General features: G+C 40.8%; 1 protein-coding gene across 2 annotated transcripts in view; it reads left to right on the top strand.

Annotated features, from left to right (window-relative positions):
• The window catches only part of LOC106093049 (protein cup), a 153907-nt gene that overhangs the window by 104870 nt on the left and 23430 nt on the right, over positions 1 to 25607 (top strand). Inside the window, exons 6-7 of one of the 2 annotated variants that reach the window (XM_013260023.2) lie at positions 13490 to 14284; positions 14339 to 14437. In XM_013260023.2, the coding sequence (XP_013115477.2) occupies positions 13490 to 14284; positions 14339 to 14355 (812 nt within the window). In that variant the 3' untranslated portion in view covers positions 14356 to 14437. Of the gene's footprint in view, positions 1 to 13489; positions 14285 to 14338; positions 14438 to 25607 lie in introns of those variants that run through there. The other variant, XM_059365979.1, reaches the window with a different exon arrangement.

The following is a 25607-nucleotide window of genomic DNA, read 5'->3' as shown; positions in this document are numbered from 1 at the left end:
GTATCTCTGCATTATCCAAGTTAGGTGTGTGTTTTCTCTCCGCACAGTGGCTCGCTAATGCTGTTTTTTAAATTGAACTGACGTGTCTTGATCGCAAATCCGATTTATGTCCCGCTATCCTTGTTTTGAGTTTGTTTTTCGTTGTTCTTATATTTCATAGTTTTTCTTTATACGCTCATTATTTTGCAACAGATGTCTTTTATTCCAAATTTCGGAGTTCTATATCTATCGATTTTTCCTGGAGTCGGAGTCGAAAAAATTACCTCTACTCCAACTCCGGACAAAAAAGAAAAATATGTTTCAAAAAAAAAAAAAAAAATTATATATTAAGAAAAAAATCTTTCAAATTTAGTCTTTGGAAAAAATTTTGAAATTTTGTGTTTGGAAAAAAATTCATTAAAATTTTTTCATTGAAATTTTAGCTCTAGAAAAATTTCACTAAAATATTGTCTTAAGAAAACAATTAATTAAAAGTTTATCTACAAAAAATTTTTTTGAAATCATGTCTTCGGAAACAATCTCAAACAAAAAACAATCGGAAACAATCTTAAAAAAAAAGTCTTCTTAATTTTGTTTTCGGAAAAAAAATCTTAATTTTGTTTTCGGGAGAAAACTGATTGAAGCTCTGTTTTTAGAAAAAAAAATAGTTAAAATTTTGCCTTTAGAAATAGTATATTGAAATTTTGACTTTAGAAAAAAATTCATTGGCATTTTGTATTTAGAAAAAATGTATATATTACTTTACTTTAATTGGCTATGACAGAATATTTCTTCCACTAGCCGAACGTAGAATAGCGTTCCAAGCGCCTCGATCTTCTGCGCTCATTCTAAAATCTCTGACACCAAGTTTCGAGGTGTCTCCCACAACTTGATCTCTCCATCGGGCTTTTGGTCTTTCCGGTTTGCGTGTACCACCGTGTTTGCCTTCAAAAGACTTCTTTGCTGGAGCTTCTTCATCCATTCTGACAACATGACCTAGCCAACGCAGCCGTTGTATTTTGATGCGTGTAACTATGCTATCGTCGTCATACAGCTCGTGGTTCATACGTCGCCTATATTCTCCGTTAACGCAAACTGGTCCATATATTTTACGAAGAATCTTTCTCTCAAATACTCCAAGCACTGCCTCATCTGCTTTCACAAGTACCCATGCTTCAGAACCATATAACAGCACGGGTAGTGTCAGTGTCTTGTAAAGTGTAGTCTTCGTCTGTCGAGAGATGGCCTTGTTTCTAAACTGCTTACTTAGTCCAAAGTAGCATCTGTTTGCCAGTATTATTCCTCGCTTTATCTCAAAACTGGTGTCATTCGTTTCGGTTACGGCGGTGCCGAGGTAGATAAAGTTACTGACTATCTCAAAGTTGTGGTTCTCAACTTTCTCCATTTTCTTTATCTGCTCGGTTGTACAAGGCTTTTTGGGAGTGGAAACCATCCATTTCGTCTTATCTCCATTTACTGCCAGACCCATTTTCACTGACTCTCTTTCGATTCTTTCAAAGGCTGCAGTTACTACTTCCGGTGACCGACCCATGATATCGATATCGTCGGCATAGGCGAGTAGCATGTGCTCTCTTGTGATTAGTGTGCCATATCTATTCACTTCTGCATCTCGTATTATCTTCTCCAGCAGGATATTAAAGAGATCACACGAGAGGCTGTTTCCTTGTCTGAAACCTCGTTTGGTATTAAATGGTTCGGAGAGATTCTTTCCTATTCTTACTGAGGAACGCGTATCAGCAAGTGTCATCCTGCATAGTCTTATTAATTTTGCAGGGATACCAAACTCAGACATGGCTTGAAATACCTTTAAACGTAAAGGAGTATCGAAGGCGGCTTTGTAGTCAACAAAGAGGTGGTAGGTGTTGATTTGTCCTTCTCGGGTCTTTTCCAGGATTTGGCGCAGTGTGAATATCTGGTCTAGAGTGGATTTACCTGGTCTAAAGCCGCATTGATAGGGCCCAATTATCTCATTGACTTTAGGTTTTAATCTTTCACACAGTACGCTCGAGAGTATCTTGTATGCGATGGGGAGGAGACTTATTCCTCTGTAGTTGGCACATTCCGTCTTGTCTCCTTTCTTGTGTACGGGACATAGTATGCTGAGGTTCCAATCATCGGGTATGCGTTCTTCTAGCCAGATTGCGCAGATAAGCAGATGCATACGTCTTATCAGCGTGTCGCCTCCGGTCTTAAGTAGTTCAGCGGGTAACCCGTCGGCTCCTGCTGCCTTGTTGTTCTTTAGTCGGGTTACTGCTACTTGGACCTCATTCTGACTAAGAGGTAAACATTCTATACCAACATCAGGGATTGGTTCTGCGGTATCCTCTTCGTCGCCAACATCGGACACTAGCAGTTGGGTAAAATGTTCTTTCCATATCCTCAGCATATTGTCTGTGTCAGTTACCAGATTTCCTTCTTTGTCTCTGCAGGAGGATGTGCCTGCACCAAAGCCATCGGTTTGATGTTTAATTCTTTGGTAGAATTTCCGGACTTCATTCTGACTCCTGTAAATCTCAATTCGCTCGCACTCACGTCTTTCCATTTACTTTTTCTTTCCGCGGAATAGACGTTTCTCCTCTCTCCTTTTCTCCCGATACCTCTCCTTCATCTGGCGCGTTGCTACTGATTGCGGGGTTGATCTATATGCCGCATTCTTGGCTTCAGTAGCATCTCGACACTTTTGGTTGTACCATGGGTTTTTTGGAGGAGGCTTTCGGTACCCAAGAAAGGCATTTTCCATGGAGTGGGCAATAGTTTGCCACTGCGCCATTATATCATCGGAACAAGGAGTGCTTTCATCAAGCAGTTGGGTCAGTCGAGTGGAGTATGCCATTGCCATTTGTTGTGTCTGCAGCTTTTCAATGTCCAGCTTCCGTGCAGTGTCAGATCGTACTTTCCTCGCCATGTTCAAACGGGTGCGAACCTTTGCTGCAACAAGGTAATGATCCGAATCTATATTTGCTCCACGGATCGATCGTACATCTAACACGCTGGATGAATGCCTTCCATCTATCACAACGTGATCAATTTGGTTTCTCGTGTTTTGATCGGGTGACAGCCATGTGGCTTTGTGGATATTTTTATGTTGAAATCAGGTGCTACTAACTACCATGTTTTTTGCCGCGACGAAATCTATCAGCCTCAACCCATTACTCGACGTTATCTCGTGGAGGCTAAACTTTCCGACTGTTGGACCAAAAATGTCTTCCTTCCCTATTTTCGCATTAAAATCTCCCAGAACGATTTTAATATCATGGGCGGGGCAGCGGTCATATTCTCTCTCTAGGCGCTCGTAGAAAATATCCTTGGTCTGCTCGTCTTTGTCTTCCGTCGGGGCATGGGCACAAATAAGACTGATGTTGAAGAATTTGGCTTTTATGCGGATTGTGGCTAGCCTCTCATCCAACGGAGTAAAGCTGGAGACTAGGTGTTTCAGTCTTCGACAAACCACAAATCCGCAGCCAAATTCATGTCTCGTGTTATGGCAGCTATAGTATACAGCGGTCAAAAAAAGTATTCATCATTCAATGTTTTTTTTTTAATAAGTCTACAAAAGACAATTGGAATAAAAACATATTAAACTAATGATGCAGTAGTGCTTGTGTGATATATATGTACACAATTTCATTGTTTTTAAAGAAAAAAATAGTATTTATTGGAACAAAAAGAGCCATTTTACAGCTGAACACAAAAAATTAAACAAAAAAAGTATTCATCATTGCAAAAAAACAAAAAAATAAATAACATAATTTAAAAAAATTAATACTTTGTTATTCGACCACCGCGTCTTATAACTTCTTTTAAACGGTTTGACATCGATTGGACTAATTTAGCGGTTATATTTTGGTCTATATTAGTCCATTCCTCCATTATCACCTGTTGCATTTGACTCTTGCTCGAAAAATTGCGCGTTCTCAATTTGCGTTCGAGATGTTCCCAAAGATGTTCAATTGGGTTCAAGTCGGGACTTTGAGGTGGAGTTTTAATGACTTTGGGGCAGTTATACAGCATCCACATCTTGGTATTTAAAGCAGAATGTTTGGGGTCGTTATCTTGATAATATTGAAAGTTATTACCAAGCCCAAGTTTTACAGCACTATCTTTTAAATTCCTCTTTAAAATGTCAATGTAATACTTATGATCCATTACTCCATTAATAATTTCAAGATTTCCCGCTCCTGAAGCCGCCATACACCCCCAAACCATTAAACCACCTCCACCATGTTTTACAGTAGCAACTGTGTTTCGTTCTTCAAGCTCTGTATTTGGTTTTCTGTACACTATGACCTTTCCATCGCACCAAAAAGATTAAACTTGCTCTCGTCTGCAAAAATGACTGTTTTCCAAAATGATTCGGGCTGTTTTACATACATTTTTGCGAAGTTTAGCCTTTTCACTCGGTTTATTTTATTTATAAAGGGCTTCTTACGTGCAGTTCTTCCTCTGTAACTATGCCTTTTGAGTGTATTTCGAATTGTTTGTGTAGTAACTTCCTTCCCTAAATATTCCATAGTGTTTTTACGAAGAATGGTCGCATTTGTCTTCGGAGTTTTCTGAACTTGCCGCACTAGCCAACGCACATCTCCAACTGAAAGTGCTTTTGGTCGACCAGATCTTGGTTTATTGTCAACAGTTTTCGTTTCTGTCCACTTTCATGATGAAGGATTGTATAGTAGATCGTGGTCTATTTAATATTTCACTGATAGTTTTTTGAGTTAAACCATTCCTGTGGTGTTTTATTATCAAAACTTTTACCTCATCAGAAACCTCGTTTTGCTTACGACCCATTTTGACAAAAACTATATTTTCAATGAAATTAAATATTTGCTGTCAAGGGCAAAGCCTCCTTTACTAAATAAAACAGAAAAGGGGGATTCCCAAATAATATTTGAATTTGACTTTGATGATAGCACATCAATGATGAATACTTTTTTTGTTCTGTTTTTGGTGTTATTATATAAAATTGCATTTTTTGCGCTAATTAAATTTATTTTTTGAATTTATTTTAAAACATATTACGAAAAATAAACTATTGCATAAAACTGCATTATTTGTTTACTTTAAATTTTCTTCAATTACCCAAAATAAGTGAATTTATTATCAATTTTGCTAATGATGAATACTTTTTTTGACCGCTGTAGTTGGTGTTGTAGTGCCGCCATTCCCAGTCCATCGCACTTCCTGTAAGGCGGTTATGTTTGCCTTGTACTTCTGTAATACATCCGCCAGCGCGTATACTGCACCTTCTCTATAAAGAGTGCGGACATTCCAGGTGCAGATCCGCAAATCCTGGTCCTTTTTTCGTTTGCGTGGGTCGTCAACGTTGGGGGGTCCGTTTTTACTATTCCTTTGTTTTTCATAGTAATTCTATGTTTTCCGGGGGCGGGTTACTGGCTTAGCGCCCCAACCGCATGGGTTTGTGGGATTGCATGTATCCCTCGTTGTGGCGAGCCGCTTGCTCCAAGATCCGACGCTCGCAGCCAGCCGCCCCTAACCTGGGAACAGACGCTGATGTTGGCCATTGGTTACTTGAAGGCGCCAATAACTCGCCTTGTCATCTCGAGTATCATTGGCACTCAGTATTTAGTTAAAAGCCAGTGCCACCTGACTCCTCACTGAGACTCTCCTCTCGAAAATCGCTGAATGGCCGCGGCCGCATTTGCAGCTACTCCGCATAAAAATGGAGCTTTCCACCATCCGCAACCTGTGGACGCGCCCGGTAGCTTTCAGCTAAGCTTCCCGTTGTTGTTGTTGTTGTAGCAGTTTATTGTGTACTATCTTTCGTCTGCTTGATTCTGTTGAGTGTCAAGACCCAGGAACTCCGCGACTAAGATGGGGTGCGTCCACAGGGATCTGGGTCTGAGTCGAGTGGGTCTGGCCGGGCAGTTAAACAGGTGACGTGTGTCGTGCGGTCCCTGGTTACAGTCGGGACATACATCTTGCACGTCGGCATCAATCCTAGCTCTGTGAGAATTGAGGCGGCTGCATCTGCCGGAACGTAATTGAGCCAGAATCACTCTGGTTTGCCGGGGGAGGTCGATTTCTTCGGGTGCAATGGGTGGCGGTCGTTCTCCAAGGACTACATTCACCCGGTAGCCAGTTAACGCGTCTGCTACCGTGTCTGCATGAATGTTGTTCAGACCCGCTTGATATGCCGCTTGATCTAGAGGTTCTCTCTTGTAGCGCTGGACCTCACGCTCTAGATCATGTAGATCTACCTTAAGGCTTCTGGGCGGTGGGTATCTATCAACAAGATGATGATTTGGATGATTTCTGCGATAACAGCCCAAAAGGTATTGCTTAGACAGCATGTAGTTATGTCTTCGCACTGGTAGGATCTTTGTCTCCTGGTGGAGGTGGTCCACATGAGAACTAAGGAGGCAGCCCGTCGCAGTTCGGAGGGCGGCATTCTGACAGATCTGAATATTATTCCACTGCGTGTCACAAAGCTGACGTGACCACACTGGCGCTGCATAACTTACCACAGACCGGCCAATTGCTTTGTACGTGGTCAACAAGGTTTCTTTGTCTGCACCCCAAGTGCTGCCAGCGAGTGACTTGAGGACCTTGTTTCTACTTTTGACTTTATTGCAGATTGCTGTGGCATGTGGGGAGAAAGTGTAGGAGCTGTCAAATGTGACGCCAAGTATTTTGGGACACTTGATGGTCGGAATCAATTCTCCATCGACCATCACAGTCAGCTCAGAATTCACCTCACGCGTATTTGTAGTGAACAGTGTGGCTGAAGATTTGGTGGCGGATATCTTCAGATTTCTTGCAGCGAAATATGAGGCAAGCTCGTTGAGGTAGACGTTCAACCTATCGCAGATGTCATCAATGGGTGGGGGGCCTGATGCCAAGATCGTACAGTCGTCCGCATATGATACGATCTCTATGCCGTCTGGAGGAGGTGGGATGAAGGATAGGTAGAGGTTAAACAGAGCCGGAGATATCACCCCGCCTTGGGGAACTCCCTGTTTCACTCTACGGTGTTTTGACTTCTTATTCCTAAATTCCACAAATGACTGGCGGCCACACAGATAATTCGCGACCCAACGTTTAAGGCGTGGCTGGAGGGACGTGTTGGCGATGTCCTCAAATAATTTGGCATGGCTGACCGTGTCGAATGCCTTCGATAGGTCCAATGCCACGAGGACCGTCCCTTCACATGGCCTGGGTTGATTGAAGCCACGGCAAATGTGCGTGGTGATGGCATGCAAAGCTGTTGTTGTGCTGTGCAGTCTCCGAAATCCGTGTTGATGCTCGGCGAATGGAAATTCTCCTACGAGGCTCGGGAGGAGTAATGCCTCAAGCGTCTTAGCCACTGGTGAGAGAAGGGAGATCGGTCTGTACGACTCCCCCAAACTCGGGTCTTTACCAGGCTTCAGTAGCGGGATCACTCTGCCCATTTTCCAGACATCGGGAACTATAAGAGTGTTCAATGACAGGTTAAGGACAGTGGTAAGGTACTCAACTCCAGGTAAATCCAGATTCTTCAGCATCAATGTAGAGATTCCGTCGGGGCCCAACGCCTTGGAAGATTTGGCGCCACGGATGACATTCGTAACTTCGCCCACGGTAAATTGTGATGGCTGTTCATCGGCTCGGAGACCACGAATACGGCGAATGGCTCTCCTCCTTGCCCTGTCTCTCTCGGGATGCACGATAAATTGACGGTTGAACAACCTGGCGCATCTCTTCGGATCAGTCACGGTTAACTCGCCAAAAGTGACTGAGGTCCTGTCGTCCCGTCTACCGGGGTTCGAGAGAGACTTAACAGTGGCCCACAATTTGCCCGCGCCGGTGCCTAAGTTACATTGCTCCAAGTGTTCCAGCCACAAATTCCGCTTATGTTCGTTGACTACCCTGTTTATTTCCAGATTCAGCTCGCTGATTCTGGGGTTAGCGGGGTCCATAGCACGAATCCCATCACGCTCGTCTGCGAGTACCACTGCTTGCGCCGGGAAATTGGGTCGCACTTGCGGTATTCGACCGGCTGGTATAAAGCGAGCGGCTGCTGCGTTGATGATGTCTCGGAATTTCCTCTCGGCCACAAGCACATCAGAGGGGGGTGGCAGTTCATTGAAGCGGCGATTGGTATCGTGATAACGATGGGCACCACACAAGTCGGAGCTCAAAGTTCCAGCCTGTGTAGTGCTCAAAGTCATCCCGTATCGGCCGGGGAAAATGTATATATATTCCACGATATATGGGTTGATTCCAACTCTGTTTTCGTGCAGCGGATCCATGTTTTTTTCGGGCGTCCCCTCCTTCGCTGTCATTGCGGGTTCCACTCGAGGACATTTCTGGCTATAACATCGCGCGGTCGGCGTAGGATATGACCCAACCAAGTCCATTTTCTCTTCCGGATCTCTACACCGACAGGGGAAGTGTTTGTTCAATTCGAAGTATTTGTCGCTGGCAGCGATTTATAAAAACTTGGATTTTGCTGGTAGTCGCTTGTGTCAAGCGATAATATACAATAAAACAGATTTCACACTACAGTTGAAGATTCTGACTTTTTTATTATGTGAGATGTCACTGCATCTCCAAACTTTGTTGGGTTTAAGAAAGGCGCTTCTAGCTTTGTTGATATGGCTGCTTCCGATCCTAGTGAGCGGGGTCAAATTTGATGTTCTTATCCTCATTATTTTCTTCTTTGCTATGTTTATCTTCAGACCTACTTTGCCAGCATTTTCATTCAGTCGTTCCAATTCCAGTGATGCACAAAGAGGCATATGTTATCCGCGTAGTCGATGTTTCCAAGGAAGTCGTCGTTTATGCCCCAGCGTATGCCATAGGGTGCCTCAGCATTAGCAGCTTCTAATACGGAGTCTAATAAAATTAAAAATAGCGCCGGCGATAGTATGCAACCCTGCTTCACTCCTTTATCGATCCCGATAGGTTGGCTCTCTTTGCCATTGACTCTCTTTGCCTATTTAGTGTGACGATCTTTTCAGGGATGTCCTTATTCAACAGCGTACTCCACATTGAAGTTCTCGAAACTGTGTTAGATGACCACTAGAAGTCGATGAATAAAAGGTATAGGTGTGTATTAAGTTATGCAGACTGTTCAATGATTATGCGCAGGCAGTAAATGTGGTCGGCACAAGAACGTCCTGGCCGAAAGCAGGCGAAAAACGCTGCAGAAGAAGACTTGCCATCACTTTTACACTGGGTGAGGTCACCCTTCTTTGGGATTGTGACCATGATCCCTGTTTTCCATTCCGAGGAGACAGCGTTTGTATCCCTGGCGTCCGATTATTTGGGTGATCGTTTGAGCTATGGGGTGTGCCCCATAACGCAACAATTCAGAAGGTATATTGTTAGGGCCGGCTGATTTGCCGTTTTTGAGTGCGACCAGCACGATTTCATTTCTTCGTAATTGGGCTGTAGATATATCCCTGCGTGGGTTTCGGCGCACGTTGCGTGTCCTTCGGTGCTGAAGAGACCGCGTCATCGCTCTAATTGCTGTTCGGGAGTTGTTAATTCCGACCCGTCCTCATCTTTTTTTTTCGTTGGCCTTATATTGTTGCAGCCCATTTGTTTTATTGACTCGTAAACACCACGCATGTTTCCAATGTTAGCTGTATTTTCGGCTTGCTCTGGCAGCATAGTCCAGCGAGGCAGAGGCGCGATATTCAGTCCTGGCTGAGGTTTTTGTTACACTTGATTTTGCCCGTAGCAGAGCGTTGCGTAGACGTTTCCGTTTGTTTTATTTCCTCTATAGTTTCGTTGCATATCCATGGTTTTTGGGATCGTCGAGCAATGTATGTGATATAGGTGGCCGTCTTCGTACATGCTGGTGTTATGTCGGCCCATGTATGGGTGTTATTTTACAGCTTTTCCGTTAATGTTGTCTTGTATTCGCGGGCTGTTTCGGGTTCTTTTAGGTTTAAGAGGTTAAATTTTGTGCTTTTTGTTTGAGTCCTTTTGACGACGGCTGGGCATAGTCGTAGAGTGGCCACTAAGATCAAGTGGTCACTATCGGTGTCAGCTTCTCGTCTAGTTTTTACATCCATCAGCGAGCACAGATAGAATTTGCTGATAAGTACGTGGTCGATTTGATTACGGGTGTTTCCATCTGGCGATTTCCAAGAGTATTTGTGTATATTTTTATGGGGGATTTTTGTGCCATTCTTGGTATCGCCAAATCCTTGCATTCCCATGATTTATTGTAGATTATTGTTGTTATTTCCCAGTGTTGCCATTTTTGAGATTTCACTTCAAATTGGGGATTCATTTTCGAAAATGGGGACTAAATTTTGGACTTGGGGACTTGGGGATATTGGGGATTTTTTTGGGGAGGAATTTTTTTTATATAATACAGTGTAAGCACGCGTTATCGACTAACGAAAACAATCTATTCAGCCCATTTTGTCAAAGGTTATCTTTCCATTACGCCTGATTTGCTTTGAATGTGTAATGCTAAAAAAAAACCCTATATAGATGTTCACTTTTTACGACTTTACAAATTTTATATCCGTGACTTCATATTCTCATATTTTCAATAGAAAATATTTTTGTCCAAGAAATTAATTCAAAATGTTTTTCTATAAAAAGCGTTTCAAAATTATTTGAGGATTTTAATTGGGGATATTCACTTGTAATCGGAAAACACTGGCAAACCTGTTATTGCCCACCTTGGCATTAAAATATCCCATAAAAATTTTAATGTCTCCTTTTGGTAGAGAGCTTGTCACTAAGTCGAGTTGGGAATAGAATTGATCCGTACGGTTGGCGCGTAACATTTGACAATAAATATTTTGCGGAATTTTGAATTTTATATTGCCGTCACGATGCATTCAGATATAATATTGTATGATGGAAGAGCTCGCTTTGCTTTTGGCTACAGTAAAATACCGACCCCATATATTCGGTGGATTTCATTGCCTGAAAAAATGAAGTAGTAGCCACTTTAAAGTTCCATAGTTCCGGATTTCGGCCATTGTAGTTTGACAATGGACAATGGTAAAGTCTCGATACTTCTGAGAAAGTTCTGAACGTCAGATCGGCATGTTCCAATCATAAACAGTGTTCCGAATCCATAGGTCGTCATCGGGGGGTTGTCAGTTCCGTTATTTCTCATAGATGGCGGATTGGGCCATCGCAAGGGTACCTAGTATTGGAGCTACCATCGACCCTCTGGGCCGGGTTTTCTTGGTGGTAAATCTTCAGAAAGTATGCGAGTGCCACCGTTGGCCATTTCTTTGATTCACCCGCTGCCGACCCTATTGCACGGACCCGTCGTGTTCGTATTCGTTGTGCTAACTTTTTGCTGTTGCCGTCATATCTGATGAGCTTTCCACAATCAACCGCCTTGCGAAGCATCCGATGGGAGAAGTAGCATGGAAACTCCGCACGGAAGTGTGAATATTGTTCATCATTAAATATTTCAGCTATACCACCATTAAGACGGTCTTGTTTTGGTATTCCACAGGTATTTTTGCGACATGTTGCGTGTATGCATAAATCCATAACTTTGGCACAGTGGTCAGAACCAAAGCATTCATTTATAGTATACCAAGAAGTAACCAGAGCATTCGCAGGGCTACAGATTGATAAGTCCAATGCCGAGGGGTCGTAATGCTAAAGTATGTAAGTGATTCGTCATTCAGAAGCACAAGGTCTCTGTCCTTTATAAATTGAAGCATATTTTCTCCTCGCTTATCAGTATTGGTGCAACCCCATATCTGGCGACAGTTGAAATCGCCACGCAATAATTTTGGCATTTAGCTGAATGAATGAAATAATGTTCATAAGATCTGCTTTGTTAAAGGTGACGTTAAAGGAAATAAAAGTGGATATGATTACAATTTTGCTAATTTCGCTGTTCATACAACATGCTATTACTTCTATTTACAATATTGATGTTAATGTTGGTGAATTTAACAAATTTGTTTATTAGAATGGCGACGCCGTCCCCGTAGGTAATCCGGTCTTTCCTTAAAATGCCATAGCTGGGAATTGAGAAATCATTTAAGTTATCCAGGTATGTCTCTGATATGTAAGCAATGTCTACCCCTGAATCTTTCAGGAATTGAGACAATTGCGGTTTCTTAGTTCTAATGCTTTTTAAGTTAGTTTGAAGAATCCTCATGGTCGTCAAAGCGCTTCATTTTTTCTTTTTGAAATGTCTCAAAAAGATGTAAGGGTGTATTGATGCAACTATCGGGGGTTATGGATAAATGATTAGAATTTCGAGTTCTGATGAGATCAGTTGTGATTGTAATTGTTTGAGAATTGTCGTTGTTAATGGTATAGTTAGGTACTGGATTAATCTGGATGTTTTCAATTGATGTGGAGTTGCAAAGCAAATTTATATTGAACTAGACTTGAGTAGCAGTAAACTCCTTAGTGTTACTAGATATATCTGAGTTCGTTCGAGTTTCGGGAATTCGGGAAATTCTTCCCGCGAAAAATTGAAGATGCCGGAGAAATGGATTGCTTCGTAATTTCGGTAATTTCGGTGCTTTTTCATCAGCTTCTTTTTTGACCTTTTGCCTAATTCGTTCTCAAATTTCATATCGATTAGACCTTTAGTCGTGTGGTCCTCCACAGTTAATGCATTTGTGTAATAATGAACAAATGCCCGTATGTGCGACACCGCATCGTAGGCATAGTTCGTGCGATCGAATACAGACTCCGGCGGAGTGCCCGTACTTCCTACGTCTCTTACATTGAAGAATGCGCTCAATGAACGGTTTCACCGGAAAGAAGACCTTATTTCAATATACGTGGGATGGTAATCTGTCTCCACAGAGAGACAACATTATCGAGTGCGAATTGATTCTCCTACCTTCATTGGAAGGATTGCATCTGGTGAAGCGTTTGACATCAGTTATATCGATGTTCGCAGCAATCGGCCCATACTCGGTCTTGTGCATAATAATCAGACTCTAATGGAAATTTCACTGTCAATTCTGATTCAGCTGGTATTTGCACCACAGCCCTAATTTCGCAGAGTTCAACAGGTATAAAAACGCTGTATTCTCGTTCAATGCTTTCGATCAGAGTCCCCACGCTTATTATCGCCGTTTATCAAAACACATGGTGTCATCATTCAATCGGAATGACAAAAATTAAAAGAGGAAGAACGCAACATATTAAAAAAATTGCTTAGGATTTGAAAAAAAAAATACATTTTTGAACTCTGAGAAATATTTATATAAATTATTTTGTTCTTGTTTTGTTGATAATTGATTATGTTGCCAACGTTAAAATACAAAGCATTTAGCGGGAAGAGCGTTTTATTTCTGCATAAAGGTAACGAATCCGCTAGATTTGTTAATAAAACAATTTTATATCAGAAAGAGTTTTATCTATGTGTGAAATATATCTGGTACCCTATATTATTGGATATGACAGATCCAATTTAATATACTAGTGGATATAATTAGATTTGACCACATAATTTCCCTTCTTATTTTAAAATATATATTGTATATATTATTAATGTTCCCTTTTACGTTTTATCATTTATAAACAGGAGATATTTCAAAGCATGGTTTGTTTGTTCAACTGGCAAATCCGCGGCTGCCTCAGAGAGATCGAGAGGCTATAACAGCTGTTCTGACATTTACATCAGCACAACAACAGCAGCAGCACTTCGATATTTTATCCAACAACTTACTTGTTAATCAGTTACAAAATCTTCAAAATTTAGCCATCGTTCAGCAAACTTTAGCTGCCCAGCAACAACAACAACAACAGCAACAATGTCATGGTAAACGCGTCTCAACAATGCAACCAATGAGCCAGGAGGAGTTACAAACACATGCTCATCTAATTATGCAAAATGCTCTGATTAAACGAAAGATTGAGGAGCAAACAAACGTTTTCGGACTGCAGAAAATTTTACAGTTGAACGCTGCAGCCCATGTAGCCAAACAGCAACAGATCCATAATAGAAACACTTATACTTCCTATAATCAGTACAATCCGAATGCTTCTCGTAATGCACAGGGAAATCGTCGTTTGCAAGCATTACAAAATCTGTTTAATGATTCCAACGGTATGGTTGACAATGTCCAACAGCAGCAAAATAATAATTCAAGTGTTAGTGCTGGCAATAGCAACCATCGCTACAACCGCAGCAATAATAACCCAAATCAATACCGACGTTCGTCTGGCTCTTCTGGCCAACAAATTAAATTTGCCTCCGATGTAGAAAATAGTCAGCAAAAATCCAAAATCGCTGAACATCATCATGAACAAAACGAAAGACCCAACAAAATGCATTCAGCACAGCAGCAGTCGCCTGCAATTATAACCGGAGGTGGAAGTAAGTATTTTTTTATTATTTTTACCATTTACATTTACCATTTGCCGAGAACAGGTGAAAGCAAACATTAAGTGAATGGCAGGCTCAGACCTTTACCAACAATTGTTTTGGGTCCTTAAGACTGCTTGCTTTTTTGGACCAACATTAATTGATTGCCGATCGTATTTTGTATTAAAAACTAAACATTTAATTAAAATGACATATTTTGTTTGTTTTTTGATGACAGTGCTGACGACGTTAACGTACAAAGCATTTGGCGGGAAGAGCGATTTACTTATTCCATAAGCTAGGGAATCTGCTAGACCGGTAAATAAAACAACCTAACCTTTAGAATAGCTGCCACTTGTCAGCGTTGAAATAAATGTGAGTGCTTTGTTCTGGGATGATTGGTTATAAGCAGTTTTGCCCTTTTTGGCAGGTTCCTACCACGGCTAGGTTAGGTTAAGGACACGTGCCTGGCAACAGCAGTTGCCAACTGCTTTTCTCGTAGACCTCTGTTCCATAGTGTTCGTCCTAGAAAGAAAAGACATTCGTCCTGGAAAGATTTTAGAAAAATATAAATAAAAACAAAAAAATCTGGCATAGGGACCGAAAGAAGTGTCCCCGACTAGAGGGCAGCCCGTCTGCCATCCAAGACCCTCGCTGAAGTTCTGAATCACTTGGGGTCGAAAGATTGTGGAGAGCTCAGTGAAGAGAAGACCTCTTCACTTACGCCTTCTCCCCGTAATCGCGGGCACAGGCACAGCAGATGCTTCACCGTTTCCAACTACTCCTCATCCCCACAGACCCTGTAGAAATTCTCATTTTCCCGAGCTCATCGCTATATCATCGACCTGACATTGCAGTGGCCACTCAAAACTCCCATCAACAATCCAAAGTCACGCTTCCTTAGCTCGAGAATTTTCGCGTTCTCGTTCTGGAGAACTTCGACCACAGGGCCTTGGCAACCCTGCCCTCACCGATCCACCACATTCGTCATAGTAGGAATCCGTCATCCCAAACAGCCACCATTGGCGTCGCACTTCCACAGTGCATCCGCCACCCAATCGTGGTCAGCTTATCAGCCGCTTCGTTTCACCCCACCCTTTAATGGCCCAACCCATCACAATCTGACAGCAGCCCACTGCAACAGTCACGCTGCTAGCATTTCCCGATAAGCCTCGGTTTCAGGAGACCAGCAGCCGCGGCATTCAGCGCCGCCTGACTGTCCACATAACTCTTGACAATTTGAGAGGGTCACCGCTCCTGACCCAGGATCATATCCAAAGCCTTGAGAATCGCAAGAACCTCTTCCTGAAAAAAAAACTGCACCCATCGAGAAGTCTATGTGACTCCCTAAATTCTGGAAATTCAACAAAAACTCCTGCCCCGGTGCTCCATCCAGCTTGGACCCATCCGTGTAGACAGAGCGACCCAGACCAACCTTCAGATCGCCATCGAAGAAAAATTCGCCCGCCACATAGTCCGTCACAGATTCTTGTTTGATCCTTTGAGTGCAGCGAACGTATTTTTATCTCGCTTTGCAAGAATTTTCTGTAACTTGTAGTAGTTTGTAATTTTCGGAGAGAATTTTAAGTCACTCAAGAATAGTGTTATCCATTAGGCCATTGATGATCTGCGTCTGATTCCAGTGGAGCTGCAGATTTAGAGCCCGGGGGTAGGCTGAGAATGGACTCCAAAGACCTTACAGATGCGGTGGTGGTATCAGGCCGTAACATGTTGCTTTCTACTGAGACCTCGACTGGTGGAAAATTGCGCCGAAAACACCCGATTTGGGTCTTAAGGTCAAGGCACAGGCTTTCCCAAAGGATACACGTCTAGATTCGGAAATCGCACCGCAGTCCTGGCACCTAAAGGGAATCGCATCCTCAAAAGACCTTAGGCAAAAAATAGTAATATGGATGGAAGAACCTTTGCTAATGTCGCTAAGGACGGTTTGGTGATGGTAGTTCTCGACAAGGGTGGAGAATAGACCTGCATATCTTGGCACAATTGGAGTGGGATAGTCAATAGGCTGTCATCTGTGTACTTTGATGTCCTTGCGGAATCTGGCCTGGCGCAGCACTGGATTTAGTTAAGAAGGAAGATACTCCTTCTTGACCAATGGCTTGGATAACAAGGATTCCTTCAGATCTTGAATCAATACTTGGGAGACTAAGCTTTGTAATCCCTGAGATTGCGACCGGAGACATGCAGTATTCGTACGTAACTCCGGCTGTCTCGGCTGGAGTTCTATCCTACGAATTCAACAAGATGAAACTGAAGGTCTATAGAAGCGGTGGGGTTGGGGTATCAGGAGGCGACTCAGCAGTTGTTGCTGAACACTTATCTGAGGAACTATCGACCACATCTCCAGCCTTTAAACTTTAAGTCACTGGTTGAAGCTGCTTCCGTAGGGAAGAAAAACCTAATTGTAGGAAGTGATGCTAATGACATTATCAGATATGGGGAAGTTCGAATGCCAACGATAGGGGTGAGCCGCTTATTGAATATATTATAAGTTGAAATCTGGCGATTTGTAATAAAGGGGATAAACCGACCTTTATTACCAGGAACAGGCAGGAGGTACAAGATATTACCTTTGTATCGAAAGATATAAGTGGAAGAATATGCGACTGGGAAGTGTTGGATGACCAAAGCTTCTCCGATCATCGTTATATTAATTTCAATCTTGGAGAAAATACTGCAGTAGTGGTCCCTCGGCTAAACAGAAGAGTGGGATAAATTTCGGCACAAATTCTGCACCACTATTCCTTCTAGACTAGAAAAGGAAGTGGAAACTACGAAGGATACAGACATAGTGGTCAAGCGGATCGCGAAGGCCCTAAATGACTCGCTTGTGTCAGCATGCCCTAATGCCAAGCAAGGACGAGCTTAGAAAGACCAGAACAAATCCTGGGTAGAATTCTGCAGTTCCGTGGAGGATACATTTGAGGCCTCTAGGCTAAGGAAGATTCTGTCCTCGAGACCTATTACGGTGGGGTATATTCGGAAGTCAAAGAATATATGGGCAATGTCTAGTGAGGAAACACTAGAACTAGTGAGGAAGCACTAGAACTACTCGGGAAATTCTCCAACGAACAACGTGGCGCCAGAAGAGGTTGTCACTGATATGCATTCGTCAGGAGCCATTAGGGAAATTGTGTCCGAGTCGAAAATCCATTGGGCGATAAGAAGTTTCGATAAGAAGTTTCGACTCCTTTAAGTCGCGAGGCGCTGATGATGTATCACCGGTTGAATTACAAGGTGTGTCTGATAGACTGGTTCCCTGGCTTATGAAGATATACTCAGCTTGTATCAAATATCATATATACCTGTGGGATGGATTGACACGAACGTCATTTTCATTCCGAAAGCAGGAAAACCCTACCACACGAAGGCGAAATATTTTCGACCTATTAGACTGTCATCCTTTATGCTGAAGACTCTTGTGAGGTTGATAGAAACATATCTTAGTGCAAAGATCCTTAGAGATCGCCTGTCGCGGCAGAAGTATGCATATAGCAAAGGCAAATCCACTGAAACAGCCCTTAATGATCTAGTCGGCTACATAGGTGGTTCTCTAGCTGTCAAGGAATATACAATGGTAGCATTTCTTGACATCGAAGGTGCTTTAAATAAAGTAAAACCGACATCAATTATGAAGCAGTTGGAGTTTCTAGGCATCAACCTGCACTGAGGACGACACTATCTGATGCACTGAATTTAAAGCTGCACCTAATGCTTCTGGACATTGCGGCGAGACAAATTGCTGCGACCTCTGCTGTGAGGCTAAGGTAGATCCTCTTTAGTCATGTCCTTGATACAATGTCCGATGTTCCAGGCAGTGTGGATTACACCCTCTCTAAACCGAATTTTGATAAAAAGTACTGTATCACTATTCCTGATAAAACCGATTGGAACTACTATGTAACTTCTGGTAACAGAAGTTACATAGACTTCTATGCGGATGGTTCCAAACTAAACGACCAGGTGGGCTTTGGAATGTACTCTAAAGATCTAAAACTGGTCATATCGAAAAGGTTATCCGACCACTGTCCACCGCCCTCGACTACTGCAGATCTCAAAGATATGGTTGAACAGTTCAAAACTTTAATTTGTACTAGGAACTACCTTACACATTCCAGGGAAACTGGAATCGGTGGGTATGCCTCTAGCGACATGTAAGCTAAGTTTTCAGGACCAGGCCCGAAGGGCAACGAATGATGGACGATCACAAAGAGGGGGCCGTGAGCATTTCAAAACTATGTGGCCTCATCTGGCTAGAACAGACGTCTCAGTCATTGGGTCCATCATGACAGGTCACTGTCTAATCAGAAAACATGCTGACAAACTGAAGGTTGCCAGTAACGACGTTTGCAGAAGCTGTGAGGAAATCGAAGACGAAGAGTCTATAGAACTCCTTCTGTGTGTGTGTCCCAACCTAGCAGTCAGAAGGAGTTCCACTTTAGGTTCTCATTTCTTTGAGAACCTGTCTGATTTAGCGGATGTGAACATTCGCAAGTTGTTGGGATTTTAAAAGCGATCTGGATGCTTCAACGGTAGGAACTGTTCCTGTGGTATCACAATGGACGAAAACGTCTTATGGCTATTACTATGTTGGTTTTTCACCGTTGAAAACTCATTTTTTTGCGATTACTTTTTTGAAACACTACATAAAAAGCAATGATAAATTAAAAAATTTATTAAAATTTTACCACAAGTAATGAGGGAATGTTCTGCTGAATGAAATCAAGTTGTTTTGCTTTAAAATCTATTGCCTAAAAATAGTAATATCGCCAAAAGCGAATGTAGTACCAGCCTTTAAGTGAGTCTGAGGGCAAACTGCAACTGAAACCCAACCTAACATAACCTATTTTTATAAAAAAAGTAAGAACGTTATTTAAAAGAAATGACGAATTTTAAATAAATGGTTTATTGAGTTAATAATAAATAAAATAATAATAAATTATAAATCCAAATTGCAAATGGTTAATCAATAATACAAATTCCTTTATAGGTCCGATTTCAGCAAATTTTTTAATCGAATTTGAAATTTCTTATTGAACATAGTTTTTAATTTTTTCTGTGTACGCACGTTTGGAACATGTTTGCGTTGTTGTGTGTGTTGTCGTCATTTGCATGTACATCAGAAGTAAAACACTTTTTTTTACCTTTTTGATTTTTAATTAGAGTTTGAAGCAATGAAATTTGGTGACGAGTCCCTTGTATGTAATGACAGCAAAGCGACGTTTTCCAACAGAATTGAAAAGATTTTGGCATCTTTCTTAGGAAAAAGAGCTCCAGATACCCTATATTACATTTCAATGTCTTTAATTTTTTGTTGGATCTCTTGGGTACTCTCCTTACTTGATTTCTGTTCACAAATGTTCATTCGAGTTTAAATGATGTGACTTTTCTGGCCACTTTTTAAATTGTCCGTAAACCACATTTTACTTTTTTGCTAGTGTGAAGACCCAAACCAGTGGCATTTCACAGGAGGCATATGGTAGCAAAATTTCGTGAAGAATGATAACATGTTAGCTTGCATCCATGATATTTCTAATCCAATATATTGGTACGGAAACTAACCCCATATCATTACACTTAAAATCCCCATGCTTTTCAGGTTTTGTTATGAAATTATTTTTTTTTGTTTAGGATGTCTTTTTAACAAGCATCGTGCGGTAACAACGCATCATAACATTTTCCAATTCGAATTGTTTGTTTTAGTTGTTCGACCTTTTAAGTTGAATATTTAAATTTTGTGAAATCAAGCTCGAGGTCTTCAGATTTGTTTATTTATTCGATATTTCGTCTGGTGTCTATTTATTCAATAAAAAAAACGGGAAAATCGATTAGAATATAAAGGATGATTTTTAGCTATTATCTTTATGGCAACACTGGTTTAAAGAACTGAGGCACGTTTCGTGTTTTGTTTCACTGTCAAACATCTTCAGTTCGGTATATAATTTAACCATAAATCGCCTTACAAACGAACAACGCTTGCAAATTATTGAATTTTATTATCAAATGCGTGTTCTGTAAAGAAAGTTCATCGCGCGCTTTTTCCATTGAGCGACGAAGTCGTTTTTGGTTCAATGGGTACGTAAATAAGCAGAATTGTCGATTTTGGAGTGAAGATCAGCCAGAAGCATTGCAAGAGCTACCAATGCATCCAGAAAAAGTTACAGTTTGGTGCGGTTTATGGGCTGTTGGCATGATTGGACCGTACTTCTTCGAAGATGATGCGAATTGTAAAGTAACTGAATGGTGAGCGCTATCGTTGGATGATATCCAATTTTTCTGCCCAAAATTCATGAGCTTGACTTGCATGACATGTGGTTTCAACAAGACGGTGCCACATGCCACACAACACGCGTTACAATGGACTTAGTGAGAGGCGAGTTCGGTGAACATTCACGTTCGGGACCGGTCATTTGGCCGCTTTGATCGTGCGATTTAACGCCTTTATACAATTTTTGTGTAGGACAATGTTAAAGCTCATGTCTATACAGACCCGCCCGCTTTAATTGACGCATTAGAAGACAACATTGAAGCATTTATTCGTAAGATACCGGTATTCGTGAGTATGCCAAAATTGGACTAAGCGGATGGACCATTTGAAACGCAGTCACGGTCAATATTGCATGAAATAATCTTCAAATATTAAAATATATGGACGGTTCTATAGATTCCATTAAATATTTTATGCATTGTTCTGAATTTTATCTTTTTATTTTGAAAAACAGTCCTATAGCTTTAAAAAAATCACCCTTTATAAACAAAAGTTATTTGATGGACAAATGCATAAGTTTTCAAAAGATAACATAATTGTCTATCTTACCTACAATGAACGCAATAAAAATATTTTAATGTGCATATTGTACACCAGTATGCAGACAACCTTACTGGTGCTATTATTTTGACCGGCACTGTATATTTGGAAAAGTATTTCAGAGGACTATTGCAATAAAAAAATTTAGGTGTACCACCGTGTTTGCCTTCAAAAGACTTCTTTGCTGGAGTTTCTTCATCCATTCTGACAACATGACCTAGCCAACGCAGCTGTTGCATTTTGATACGTGTAACTATGCTATCGTCGTCATACAACTTATACAGCTCGTGGTTCATACGTCGCCTATATTCTCCATTAACGCAAACTGGTCCATATATTTTACGAAGAATTTTTCTTTGAAACACTTCAAGCTCTGCCTTATCTGCTTTCACAAGTACCCATGCTTCAGAATATTGTAACAGTACGGGTAGTATCAGTGTCTTGTATAGTGTAATCTTCGTCTGTCGAGAGGTGGCATAGTTTCTAAACTGCTTACTTAATCTAAAGTAGCATCTGTTTACCAGTATTATTCTTCGATTTATCTCAAAATTGGTGTCATTCGTTTCGGTTACGGCGGTATTGAGGCAGATAAAATAGCTGCCTATCTCAAAGTTGTGGTTCCCAACTTTCTCCATTTTCTTTATCTGCTCGGTTGTACAAGGCGTTTTGAAAGTTGAAACCATCCACTTCGTCTTATTTCCATTTACTGTCAGACCCATTTTCACTGACTCTCTTTCGATTTTTTCAAAGGCTGCAGTTACTACTTCCGGTGACCGACCTATGATGTCGATGTCGTCGGCATAGGCGAGTAGCATGTGTTCTCTTGTGATTAGTGTGCCATATCTATTCACATATGAATCGCGTATAATCTTCTCCAAAAGGATATTAATGAGATCATGTCTCTTTGTCTGAAACCTCGTTTGGTGTTAAATGGTAAAATGGCTCCGAGAGATTCTTTCCTATTCGTACTGAGAAACGCGTATTAGCAAGTGTCATCCTGCAGAATCGTATTAATTTTGCAGGGATACCAAACTCAGACATGGCTTGAAATACCTTTGAACGTAAAGGAGTATCGAAAGCGGCTTTGTAGTCAACAAAGAGATGGGAGGTGTTGATTTGTCCTTCTCGGGTCTTTTCCAGGATTTGGCGCAGTGTGAATATTTGATAGGGATTGATAGGAAAAATGGAGAAAGTTAGGAACCACAACTATAAGATAGTCAGCAACTTTATATAGCTCGGAACCGCAGTAACCGAAACGAATGACACCAGCTTAGAATTAAAGCGAAGAATAATACTGGCATGCAGATGCTACATTGGATTGAGTAAGCAGTTTAGAAACCCGGCCACCTTTCGACAGGCGAAGATCACACTATACAAGACACTGTTGTTATATGGTTCCGATGCATGCGAAAGCAGACGAATCGACCAGAATTTATTTTTGGTTTTAAAGACACTTGTATCTGCTCAATTTAAGAAGAATTACTAAGATATCTCCATTCAAAATTAAAACTCGTGTATCCCCAAAACCAGCGAAGGTATTGTACACCACAAGCGGACTTTTTTGTTGGGACAACCTAGGGCCTTGGAATGTTGAACACAATCTCGCTAACCTCAGCTCAAACCATTTCAAATTTGAAAGAGATATCTGTACCCATATTTTTTTCCTGTTTTTTTTATGATTTTCTCCCACTGAGCGATGGTACATGCAAACCGGTACGGCCAAAAGCCCGATAGAAAGATCAAGTTGTGAGAGACTCCCTAAAGCTTGGAGTCAGAGAATATAGAAGGAGCGCAAAGATCGAGGCGCTTGGAGCGATATTCGATATTCGCCTAATGAAACAAATGTTCTGCCAAAGCCAATTAAAGTAAAGTAAGTTAAGAATCGATGCTTCGCGATTTGAGAAATTTGAGGTAAAAGATATTTCGTCTGAAAATTGTCAATTTCGGGACGGCTTTAACATATACATTAGATGATAACACCTACTGGAAGAAAAAACAAAATGTTAGAAAACGATAAAGATGTTATATTCTTACAAACAAATGCAAAATTTTGCAAAAAAAAAATTTTCGAAATTTTTGATACTGAAGCGAATAATTTTTAATTGGAAGGGACAATTTGCACAATTTTTTAAAACTCGTTGAATTTAGAGTTAGAGGTACATTATACATTTAAAAAAAGAATTAAGCTGATCGGCTCATAAAATAGTGTTTGGCAAGCAATTCAATTCGAGGTGATCAACTTTCAAGCTTCATGGGTCAGGCTCTGCAACCACAAGGGTCCCCAGGCCAAGAATAACGCTCAGCCATTCGAGATAGCGGCAGCTTCATTCCATCAAGGACCCCTGAACTCGCCATTTCTCTTCCTTCTCGTGAACAACACCAGCTCAGTTTTCCTGTGGTTCATGCCAAGTTCATTGGCCCTCGCTAATCTCGGCAGATTTCTCAGCGCGCCCTGAAGGATATTCGTGACAATAGAGAGAAATTGACGGCCACTCAAAATGATGACGTCATCAGTACGACTACTTTCACCCTTTCGTTCGTTCCCACGCCTTTGTATCAATTTAATAAACAAAAAAAATTGTGTTTTTCATTGAGAGGAGAGGTATGTATGTACTAATATAAAAAAATATTTTTGTGACCTGTGCTTATATGTTATAGGAAACAAAAATATGTAATGGTAGCTTATACAAAAACTGCCAACAAAACACAAATTATGAATTCCATGGACTGGAACTTGCGGGATTCAATCTAGTTTCCTTTTCATTAACTACCGTGGTCTCTGGTGATAGTGATGATAAGAATTGCGCCCTCTAGGGGCTTAAGAAATACAATCGGGAGATCGGTTTATATGGGAGCTATATCAGGTTAGCGACCGATTTACACCATACATGGCACCGATTTTATAGGTTGTATGAGAAGTCGTTACGCAAAATTGAAGCCGCATCAGATAAGAATTGTGCCCTTTAAGAGCTCAAGAAGTCAAATCTATGAATCCATTTATATGGGGGCTTTATCCAAATCTGAACCGATATGGTTCATTTGAAATCTCTAATGACCTAAATCAATGTTTCAAGTGGCTAGCTTTATTCGTTTTACCGACGGGGACACAGAAGAACATGTCTAGATTGACTTAAAATATCAAGACAATCAAGAATATATACACTTTATAGAGTCGCAGATCAATATTTCCAGGAGTTGCAAAAACAAAATGACTGCAATTATTTTGTTTAATCAAACGAGGAAACACAAATTTTACATGCAATAGAATGTAGGACAAATAAAAAGCCTTTTTTGATCTTATGGTTAAGGCTATTTGATTTTTTTTTTTTTGACAAACAAAATTTGTCTTATGTGACAACAAAATCTAGAATTTACGAACTTGACATATTTTCGCCGAATATGATAAAACGAGCTGGGTCAAATATTTGAAAAATCTTAAACTTGAAAAATTTAACGTACCTTTAGTGTTGCCAACGTTAAAATACAAAGCATTAAGCGGGAAGAGCGTTTTATTTATCCATAAGCTAACCCAAATATTTAGACAACGATTTCCAAAAACAACACATAACAACGAAGTTAACATAATCACAAGATAGCCGTTCATTAGTGGTGTTCTACTGGTCCGCAGAGCGAGTTGTAGACTAGGTGCCAGATGATCAATAGGCCTATGTAATAGTCAAGGTTCTACTGGTCCGCAGAGGGAGTTGAAGAATGAGTGCCAGATTTCCAATTGTTTATGTAAAGAATACCTACACAACAATATTAAATCTTATAGTTAAAGTGCATGCTTACGAGATCAGTCATATATCCTTCTTAAAAAATAATAAAACTATTTTTAAAGGAATAAACATTTTCGAATAATCATTCTAGAAAATAATTAAAATAAACTTTGGAATTTTGTGAAATAGTTAAAATAGACTTTAGAATAGGTTAGAAAGTAATATTGTTTAAAAGAAAAAAATAAATTCGAAGAGAAATGGGAAGTCTTTTTTTTTTTTAATTGACGCGTTGCTGATGTTTTGCATATTGTGAGGAAGAGTATTCCAAAGACGTATGGTACTCGTATAAAACTGCCATTCAGATACTAAGCTACTTCTTCTAAAAGGGACAAGTATCCTACCACTTCTAGATCGTGCAAATATTAATTTGTCATAGAGGTATTTAGGTGTTTGCTTCCAAATGATTTCATGTAAGAATAGTAGAGATCTAGTTTTAAGTAGATTGTCGAAGCTACAGCCATAAAGGGAAGTAGCCGAGTGAGAAACATGTTGAGTTCTACTTACACCTTAGATATTCCTAATAATGCTGTTGAATACTAACTACATTTCATTTTCGGTGGCTTGGTGAATCGCAGTATGAAAAAAGTTCACACCCATAGATCAGACTAGGAATTAGATATGTCTTTGCTTACTGAATTCCAATTTCGATTGGTGTATAAGAGTATTTTATCCACAGTTCGCAGCTTTGCATATGTCTGCCCGGCAACAGCATTACTTTAACTTGGTC

The sequence above is a fragment of the Stomoxys calcitrans genome, chromosome 3, assembly GCF_963082655.1.
Source record: "Stomoxys calcitrans chromosome 3, idStoCalc2.1, whole genome shotgun sequence".
In the NCBI taxonomy this organism is placed as follows: Eukaryota; Metazoa; Arthropoda; class Insecta; order Diptera; family Muscidae; genus Stomoxys; species Stomoxys calcitrans.
Note: the sequence above shows the minus strand (reverse complement) of the source record. Positions and strands in the feature narration are given on the sequence as shown.